Source organism: Oncorhynchus mykiss, chromosome 3 (assembly GCF_057628025.1).
Source record: "Oncorhynchus mykiss isolate SJ-2025 chromosome 3, ASM5762802v1, whole genome shotgun sequence".
NCBI lineage: Eukaryota > Metazoa > Chordata > Actinopteri > Salmoniformes > Salmonidae > Oncorhynchus > Oncorhynchus mykiss.
Window position 1 is genome coordinate 41,337,020 of NC_143024.1, and position 10,856 is coordinate 41,347,875.

The 10,856-nt window shown below is 40.0% G+C and overlaps 1 protein-coding gene across 1 annotated transcript in view; it reads right to left on the reverse strand.

The window, feature by feature from the left end:
- The window catches only part of LOC110517528 (glutamate receptor ionotropic, kainate 3), a 122,150-nt gene extending 114,923 nt beyond the window's left edge, over positions 1 to 7,227 (reverse strand). The window contains exon 1 of the mRNA XM_021595539.3: positions 6,262 to 7,227. Within this exon, the coding sequence (XP_021451214.1) occupies positions 6,262 to 6,376 (115 nt within the window). The 5' untranslated portion in view covers positions 6,377 to 7,227. The remainder of the gene's footprint in view (positions 1 to 6,261) is intronic.
- Positions 7,228 to 10,856: the final 3,629 nt, after the last annotated feature.

The window sequence follows — 10,856 nt, forward strand, 5'->3', positions numbered from 1 at the left end:
GGCGTGTGGGCGGGCTGGTTTGTAATTTCATTGTTTCTCAGCATAAGCATTGGCTGCTCTATGACAGTGAGGCATGAGAGTGAGCCATCCATTATATATATAATCATTGTTCTAAGCTGTTGAAAAATCCATATTTTCCGTTACCGGCTGTTCAGGTATTTATATAGTTGCATTGCATCACATAGCTTTCAGTAACTTCCCTCTAACTGTCATAAATTTTGTCATTTTAAAATGGGTGCTATAGCCTACCCCATGTCAAATGAAGCATACTCAAAGCTCAGTGGTTGGCTGAATTTGTGACATAACCATTGGCATCCATTGAAGTTGACATCATTTAAAGACAAAGTGCAGGATCTTAAGCACAACAACATGTTCTACGAATTGGACTCATCACATATCATACAAATTGCTAGTATTTATATATATATACTGTATATTATTATTCATTAAAACATTTTCATGACGTAACATCAAACAAAATGGATGACGTAGTATACAATTGGACGCAATTAGTACGCAAGAAATGGGGACACGTTCTGGCTCATGAGCACCACATTCAAAGCTACTGGTTGAAATTACACGATTGTTCGAGAGAATCACTTTAACAGAAGACACACAAAATGAACAACTATAGCTTTGGATGTAAAGCTTTAGACCCTAAGTCAGACAGGATGCTATAGAGAAATCTGGAGGTGAAAGAAACACACACTTGCTTAGGCAACGTACTGGCTAGAGAAATGAAAGGAGAGCCGCAAACTCTAAGAGCTCAGATGCAATAATTGAATAACCTATTAACCAACGTTTCGACAGACAAGCTGTCTTCATCTGGGTATAATGACAAACACTGCGGGTCACTCGTTTATATAGAGTCAAAAGGACACACACGGGTGTCTGTAATCATGGCCGGGTGTGGCCTGATATCATTGGTTAATTCTCAGATATAAACAGAACATACCAAAAACACTAACGATTGGCATATTGCCAGCAGCATACCACCCTGCATACCCCTGCTGGCTTGCTTCTGAAGCTAAGCAGGGTTGGTCCTGGTCAATTCCTGGATGGGAGACCAGATGCTGCTGGGAGTGGTGTTGAAGGGCCAGTAGGAGGCACTCTTTCCTCTGGTCTAAAAAAATATCCCAATTCCCCAGGGAAGTGATTGGGGACACTGCCCTGTGTAGGGTGCTGTCTTTCGGATGGGACATTAAACAGGTGTCCTGACTCTCTGAGGTCATCAAAGATCCCATGGCACTTATTGTAAGAGTAGGGGTGTTAATAATCCCCAGTTTACAAATGGCTCATTAATCCTGTAACTATTCCCCAGGTCGTTGCTGCAAATGAGAACGTGTTCTCAGTCAATGTACCTGGTAAAATAAAGGATAAATAAATAAAATCATAGCTACATAAGCCTACAATAAAATCACAAGAACGGCTTCAGATCAAAGTCTACGTTGAGACCAAAAGAAGCAAGAGTCTTTAAATTAGAGATCCAGGCATCCTCTTATTTAATCAATTATCGAGATCACCCCCTCTCCTAGGGAGGGTGACATGTTCGATGCCGATATAATGTAGGGACGATATTGAATGGTTCGCTCCAAAAAGTGGGCCGCAACTGGGTAAGTCGAGTTTTTGCATCCAATGGTGCTACGATGCTCAGAGAGTCGTACTTTCAATTTGCGCTTTGTTTTACCCACATAATTTTTACCACAAGGAGAAGTAATTAAAATATAAATACCTGCCTTAGTGGAGCAAGTGATAACACCTTTGATTGGGATCTACGCTTGTAGTTTCCATCTGGTAGAGGCGCAAATAGACGTTGTGCAGGGATATTTTGGGGTGGTAAATCAGAGTTTACCAATTGATCTCTGAGAATCTCTCACGAGAATTCGACCAAAGGAGGGTCAGAATGTGCCAATGTTTGTGAACGATTCCCTTAATTTGTTCAGAGCACTTTGAGTAGCGGGTAGTAAGAATGCAAGAATGCTTCTTTTTGCGAGACTGTCCTTGAAAGAGATCATGTCTCGATTTGTTTAGAATTTTCTCAATGGCATGCTGTTGGTGTAGTCTCTGACAAAGCACAAGCAAATGCCTGAATTCGTGACTTTTATACAGTGTTGCACCGTTTAACATGGTCCTTGTTTCCACGTATGACTGAGAGAATACATTTATTCATGAGCACCGGTAGACACAATCAGCGTCTGAGCTTCATTGACTATAAGCTAAAACCAGACCTCATTGTCAACCAGGGTAGCCTCGCAAAAATATACTAAAATCAATCTATCCTATACATTATCTATATATCATAGTTATGATGGTATGAGTGTTTAGCAAAGACAAGAAAAAGAAGAGAAGAGGGAGAACACTGAAGGTTAGGAGGAATACAATAGGCCTAGATACAGTAGAAAGAGGCTTTTCTTCCCTCAGACGTTTACAGGCCTGCAGAAGGAGTGTGATTGACCATCTGGCCCTCAGTATGGAGCTATGCACTGTAAAAGCACTCAAATCAATGGAAACAACTCCACCTTGGATGCCCACCATTACACAGATGGTGTACTTGGAGAGAACTGCTTAGGCTACCTAACGAAGAGCAGACACTGCACAGACAGAACACCCCACGCAACTGGCCCGCCACCACCACCCACTTCCAGTGAATGTTGCTTGCTTGATTGGCATTGTAACGTATTGTTCAACGTTGGCCGGCAACCATGAACTACAACAGGGCCCTCTGGTGGTCTGTTGATAAATGGCTTTAACCCAGAGTGTGAGTGCGTGAATAGTATACTCATACACAAGCACAACACACACTCACACACATACTCACGGATACACTCTCTTTACGTCACACATAATGTACATGCACACAGCGGAGTCATTTCAGCTAAACTGAGGGTATGGCAAGCTAAATTGACTCCAGACATTATCACATTGTTGCTGTAGTTTCACTCACCTCAGTCAATAGGGGACCTCTACAGGATCGGTGGGTCCCCCACGGGAAGGTTGAGCTAACATAGGCTAATGTGATTAGCATGAGGTTGCAAGTAACAAGAACATTTCCCAGGACATAGACATAATAATACATTATGGCCTTTCTCTTGCAAAATCAAAGATGATTTTCTTTGTATTATCTTTTACCATATCTAATGTGTTCTATTCTCCTACATTATTTTCACATTTCCACAAACAAAAGTGTTTCATTTCAAATGGTATCAAGAATATGCATTTCCTTGCTTCAGGTCCTGAACTACAGGCAGTTAGATTTGGGTATGTCATTTTAGGTGAAAATTTAAAAAAATGGGGCGGATCCTTATTAATAACACTCTACAAACACGTTATGCAAGAATTCACTGGTACGCACCGGGATTAAAACTCTAGTTTAGTTTCTTGTCAAGTCAAACAGCATTTACCTAGCCAAAGCCATCTACTGCAGCTATCTTTACACACTGTTCTCCCTGCAGCTTCATTGATGCGCTCTCCATAACTCCAGCCAGCCAGGCTATCACATGGTCCTAAAGTCAACCCACTCATATCACTAAACTGCATTTGGCTTTTAATCAGGGTTGGAATAATTTTAGTAGCCTATTTTTAATTGTTGATGTGGAGCTAGGGTATGGCGACTGCCAATTGACACCCCGCATGCACGTGTAGTCTAGGCCTAGGATAACATATACCATACATGATGCATGCGATGATGCCCATAGACCAGGGCTGCCCAACCCTCTTCCTGGAGATCTACTGTCCTGTAGGTTTTCAGTCCAACCCTAATTTAACAGTTCTGAGTCAGCTAGTTAAGGCCTTGTTGAGCAGCTAATTAGTAGAATCAGGTGTGTTAAATTAGGGTTGGACTGGAAACCCACAGGACGGTACATCTCCAGGAAGAGGGTTGGGCAGTCCTGCCACAGACAAACATACCGTAGATTAAGTGCATACAGATATACAAACCCATTAAAAAGGCACTCAGAAATGAACATAGAAATTCAGATTTACACAGAGACACAGTGTTATTGACATAGATGTCACTATATTATTAACGTATAAAATATGCCTAAGAAGCAGGGTAGCCTAGTGGTTAGAGCGTTGGACTAGTAACCGGAAGGTTGTAAGTTCAAACCCCCGAGCTGACAATGTCGTTCTGCCCCTGAACAGGCAGTTAACCCACTGTTCCTAGGCCGTCATTGAAAATAAGAATTTGTTCTTAACTGACTTGCCTGGTTAAATAAAGGTAAAAAAAATAATAATAAAAATTTAAAAAAACACTCTCGCAGACACATTTCCATGCATTTCATTTTTCTGTTCTAAAGCATTTGTATGTTTTTGTTCATGTGGACATCAACTCAAATTCAGCCCCTTTTCCTGGCACATCCTTCTCATCTGCCTTTTGTCAAAAGACTAACTCACAGATACAGAAAGAACTGCACCTGGACTAGAATAAATAATATTTGTTTTTAAAGACAATAGTGCAGCTGTAGCACATTTCTAGGTAAATCTGTCTCAGCTCTGTGGCATTTCAACAACAAGACCTGTCACAGGCTATTTTCAGACTCCATTGTATGTGCTGCGCTACTAGAAAAAAAGGTTATTTTGACAAAAATTCTTCAATTTGCATCACTAAAACAAAGCAGACTCTACACAGCATCTAAGAAATCACAACTCTCCACAACAATGTCATAGCTGTTCACAATGGTGCAGTCAATCATCAAGACTTGACCAACAAGAATAAGTGATGACAAACCACATCTGTAATACTCAATACAACGCATAGTTTTCTAGTGAGGCATCATGGTTTTGTTTGCTCTCAATATTTTTCTAATAATTTGTATAGGAAAAAATACATATAGGTAACTCATTTCAACTACCAGAAGTCAACATGTATTTTTCAAAATATTTGATTATTTAGAATGGGGACTGTATGGCCTATATGGCTGTCTTAGTGGTTAAAAACTAGACTGATGTAGCCTAATAACTATGTAATAACATGTATTTTACTGTAAGACATATGCCTGCCCGTTCTTTAAAAACAAATGGATTGGATTTGGGATAAATAGATTATACCTCACAATTTGTAAAACTTAAAACTATATTTTATATTCTTATATGTTTGTTCACTATTTTACATAATGACTTGTTAGGTTACCTGTTAAGACAAAATACACACATTTGTCCTGGGCCCTATCATATTGCTCTCCATCGTTTACATTGAGCCTTGTAAAGCTACGTTAATTTCGGCTAATGCCATTTTGAGTAATTGTCCTGCGTGGCACCGAGCCACTTGTCAAAAACGATTTGCCTTGGGACAAAAACATATTGATCTTCATTCTGTCCCTCTCTCCTCGCCGCACAAAACGTTTCATCACATCTCCGCGCTCAGAATGAGAATTCTCACATTGTGTTTTACTTGGAGTGATTCCAAAAGACTGGGGCAGCATCACGCGCTCACTTGTGTCATCACATTAACCGTAAAGCAAAGGGGAAAGATAGTGAATAAAGGCTCTAGAGATCTACGCAGGAGTTGCTTACAAACTTCCTTCATTCCATAGGCCTACAGTACGCGTCATGCGGCTGCCCAAGGCAGGCGACACATGTGCCATCTCAGCACATGGGGCACCTTAATATATGTTGTTGTTCCCTATTTGCCCTCTTAAGTACAAATAATATGTTTTGGGTTGTGCATACTTATATTGTATTTCTATGCAAACATTTTCTACTTTTTCAAGCATTTTTAAGCATGTCAACCTTCTCCAAAATGAATAACTGACGTGAGATGAAGACTAGTCATATGTATTGATATAGGATGTATTTATAACGCATCAACAATATCAATTGCCACATGATAACCACATAGGTAACATATAATAGACTATAAGATAATAATGGCATTGAAAAACAAACAAGCATGGGTAGGGGTCATTTTTACTCCTATCGACTACAATGTGGTTGCATCGAAGCCTCCTGACATGAAGTCACAATAGTTGCACATAATTTAATCCAATGTATCACTGTCGTATAAAGTACTGTGGGCTATAGTCTCTGTAATATTGTTTTACATGCACACAGTCATCTGATAGCATACCCTTGAAAAGAGCGTAAACATGTATATTTTATAGATGACGGGCAAGACCGTTACTCCAAAAACCACAGATGCTGCACAAGCACAGATAGACACCCTCACTTTCCTAAATAGATATGATTTCCACTCTAAGAACGATACTGATTATTTACATATAGCCGGTCCATATTACACGTAAATAGACACTTAATAAAGCTTACCTATTCGAATGACATGAGGCATCCCACAAGAGTACTGAATCCAAAAGAGACATAGAATGGCCGATGTCCAGTATTCCAAAATCGAACTCCGGGCAGACAACCAAGTGTTTCGCATGATTGTAAAGTCGTGGGGTCCACTTTTTAAGATTCCAAAGACGCTTCAGTGTTGCTCATCAAATTTGAATTCGACGGAGTCATATGTGGGTTTCTGTGTCTGCGACAAATGGGCGCTCATTGTACTTGGTGCTACACTCTCCCAGTTTTTTCACTCTCAATACTTTGGACGGCTTTTCAAGATTATACCCCAGTTCCAGACACAGGCGGATCAGTGTTACACCTGCGAATGCTGGCTGCTACAATTAGCCTGAACGAGTCTGTATCTCTTCCCCTCCTACGGTTGATGCTATTTGTCTGCTGGCTGGAGAACAACCGGGCTGGATTCCCGTACAAATGTGGAAGGGAACTGCGCCTGCGGTACTTTTGGTCGCCTCCAACGATGCTCTGACCGGTGTTAGCCACAAGAAGCCTTGAAAACCTGTTTCTTTATAAGTTTCTTCAGAATTCATGCAAGCTCATTACATATTTCAAATATATAAAATATCAGTGCTGATTTGAAATATTAAATGCGTCAAAAATGTTGATATAGCCAAATAGCAGTATTTATCATGATGATAATTGTCTAAATGGTAATTACTGTTCATATAGAAAAAGTATTCGAAATGTTTAAGAAAAGCTTCTTCATGATCCAGTATTCGTTGCTGTCTGTTTTTCTCATAGCGCAATGAAGAAATGGCCTATATTGAGCTTCAAGTTTTAGAAAAATCAATAACAAAAAATCCGTGGACGACCAGAATGGCTTTTTAAAATTGAATGCTTGTTCAACTCACAACCTGCGAGTGGTTGGACAGATTCACTGGTGATTATGTTTTTTGGTACTGAGCGCCACCAGCCTTATTCAATAGTGCCACTAGAGGCACTTGAATCATTAAGCAAAGGTCACAGTTATGTCCATGAAACATTTGACAAGTGAGATTATACCACTAGATTATTACATTTTCAATTATAATTTATTCCTACTTATTTTACATCTATGTGTTGATGATGCACTTTTTTGGTTGGATTAATGCTCCCTGAAAATCAATTAAAATGTTCAGTATAAATAACTTCCCCGCCTGTGTCAAAAAGAATCAATTGCTTCACATACATATTCTGCCTATTCTACCTAAACAATTACAATGACACACACTACGAAAGTTTCCCCTTTTAATCTAACAGTGTGTAGTATACCCGTCCCAATGAGTCATTTGGAAAGCATAGCCTACTTTATAGTTGTCTCTAAGGTAAAAAGTGCAGCCATGTCCTCACTCCTTTCGGGCCTAATCAGCATGTTGAAAGACAAAGAAAACCTGTAAACAAATGTAGCAGGAAACGATTGAACGGGTTGAATTGTGTATGTACATGTTGGAAGATAATAGTCTGGCAGTGGGGTGTGGGCCATTGACAAAGAAGACTGCTCATCGCGGTTATTCGGAGCGCTCTGTCTGCGTCAATGAGTACATTAAACTCACGTAACTGCTTAGTGCCTTTCCGTCTGTCCATTTGTCATGCTTTATGTGGAGCCGTCCGTCGCAAGACGGTGGGTGAAACATGATTGCGATCGCATAGAGAGTGTGCCACCGCCTGCAGTGCACAGCCCCCTCTCTCCGCCACGTTCTTTCTGCTGTAGGTACAGTAGTGACTGTGTGGAAGTATCAAGCCACATCACACGTCTATTCATCTACTCGATGACACACAGTACTGTATTACTTACTGCCATGAAGCATTCCAGTGAAAATGTAAATTAATATATCAGTTTGTCCCCTTGTGAGAAATTGAATTTATATTTTAATGAAGGAAAGGCTGAGAGTGAAATGTTGGTATCTCTAGACAGAGTTAGAGACTCAATCTCTGCACTTGATTTTTATATTGAAATATAAAGGGATTTAAAATAGTCTGTTGAAGATGCTCAGTCTGAAGATGGCAAAATAGCGATCTAGTCTTAATGAGCTTATGAATGCACTGATGGGAGAATGGCTTGGCCCATTGGTTTTATATTCCTATTTTGGGGGGGAAACAAACTGATTGTATCAGAGGGCATGCGAGCTAAAATAACCATAACTGACTCTGCCACTGCATATTCATGTCTTGAGGAGCAGATCTATGGCCCCTTGGCACAATACAAGGACTATCAATGTGAGTTATGTGGCCCTGCTCTCACATTATCAAGATTAATTGACTGCTGCTCTTTCAAATACAAAATGTACACAGCTTCAGCAAACAAGACATTCTGGGGGTCTGGGGGTGCCCTCTATAGCGAGGCTTGTGGCAGTGCTCTCCATCAACCAGACTGATCTATGGATCTGATCGATGACAATGGTCAATGGTCAGACAGGTGTGTGCCATCACCAAGACATGGTGGGATACTATGGGAAGCTACGGGCTACTATGGGACACACGCAAGCTATCACATAGATAGACCTGGGTTCAAATACAATTTGAAATCATGTCAATTACTTGAGCTGTACTTGATTGAGCTTGCCTGTTGCAATGAAACCAATACAAAAGTCTCAAAAGTGAAAACCCCACCCATCTGGCACTCCAGGCACCCTAAAGCAAACCTTCAAAGTATTTGAAAGACTTCAAATATTTGAACCCAGGTCTGTTATCACAATCACCCAGCACTCCTCCCCTGACAAGATGTAAGTCCTTCTCTGTAACAAAAAGAGGTGAATATAATGCTAAATAAATATTGCCAGATGGTTTGTTGAATATAACAGGGGTAATGAGGGGAAATTTAAACGACAGCGGATGCTCATATTTTTCCATGCTGGGTTAATAACTACTTCTCTGATGGCACCCCTAGATTCATTCTCTCTCTCTTTCTATGAGGTGTTATCAATATTAAGGAAAGAGGCATGACTAAATCCTGTGATTAACATGAATGGCCTGCTGGAAAACATAATACAACACTGGAAAAGGTAAAAGGGTTGTAAAGGGTGGTAAAACATTAAAACAGTAGTAAATATTGCTTTACAAAGTCGTTTTGGGAATATTTTATTTGGCAGTATACGCTAGATAACAGGGGCGCTGTTTTGAAGCAACCATGGCTCCAGCTTCGCACTTTGTAAAAAATATTTTTGAAGCTATAGAAATGCATTTATTAATGTCTACATTTGTTTTTGTCAATCTTATTCTGTTAGACAGCTTAATGCATATCTTTAAATTATATTATGTAAGCTAAACATAAACATTTAAAAAGACAAAATATTAAAAAAAATATATGTTCCTTAAAGTAAAATTTTTTGAAAGTTCTAATGTTGTTGTCCCCACTACAACAAAAAAGTAATTAAATACATGGAATTTTGTCCGTGAAACATTTAATTGAAATACTGTAAAATTCCATTCATTCCTATGGAGTACACTGCTTCTTCTGTGGAGTGCCAATATGGCAGGCTTCAAACTCTCTCATTGGCCAATACATACAATTGAAGTCAGAGTTTTACATACACCTGAGCCCGAAACATTTAAACTCAGTTTTTCCCAATTCCTGACATTTAATCCAAGTAAAAATGTCCTGTTTTAGGTCAGTTAGGATCACCACTTTATTTTAAGAATGTGAAATGTCAGAATAATAGTAGAGATAATTATTTATTTCAGCTTTTATTTCCTTCATCACATTCTCAGTGGGTCAGAAGTTTACATACACTCAATTAGTATTTGGTAGCATTGCCTTTAAATTGTTTAACTTGGGTCAAACATTTTGGGTAGCCTTCCACAAGCTTCCCACAATAAGTTGGGTGAATTCTGGCCCATTCCTCCTGACAGCTGGTGTAACTGAGTCAGGTTTGTAGGCCTCCTTGCTCGCACATGCTTTTTCAGTTCTGCCCACATATTTTCTATAGGATTGGGGTCAGGGCTTTGTGATGGCGACTCCAATACATTGACTTTGTTGTCCTTAAGCTATTGTGCCACAACTTTGGAAGTTAACTTGGGGTCATTGTCCATTTGGAAGAACCATTTGCGACCAAGCTTTAACTTCCTGACTGATGTCTTGAGATCTTGCTTCAATATATCCACATTAGTTTCCATCCTCACGATTCCATCTATTTTGTGAAGTGCACCAGTCCCTCCTGCAGCAAGGCACACACACAACATGATGCTGCCACCCCTGTGCTTCACGGTTCTGATGGTGTTTTTCGGCTTGCAAGCCTTCCCTTTTTCCTCCAAACATAACGATGATCATTATGCCCAAAATGTCCCATTGTTGTTTCATCAGACCAGAGGACATTTCTCCAAAAAGTGTGATCTTTGTCCCCATGTGCTGATGCAAACCGTAGTCTGGCATTTTTATGGCGGTTTTGGAGCAGTGGCTTCTTCCTTGCTGAGCGGCCTTTCAAGTTATGTCGATATAGGAATCGTTTTACTGTGGATATAGACACTTTTGTACGTGTTTCCTCCAGCATCTTCACAAGGTCTTTTGCTGTTGTTCTGGGATTGACTTTCACTTTTCGCACCAAAGTACGTTCATCTCTAGGTGACAGAACGCGTCTCTTTCC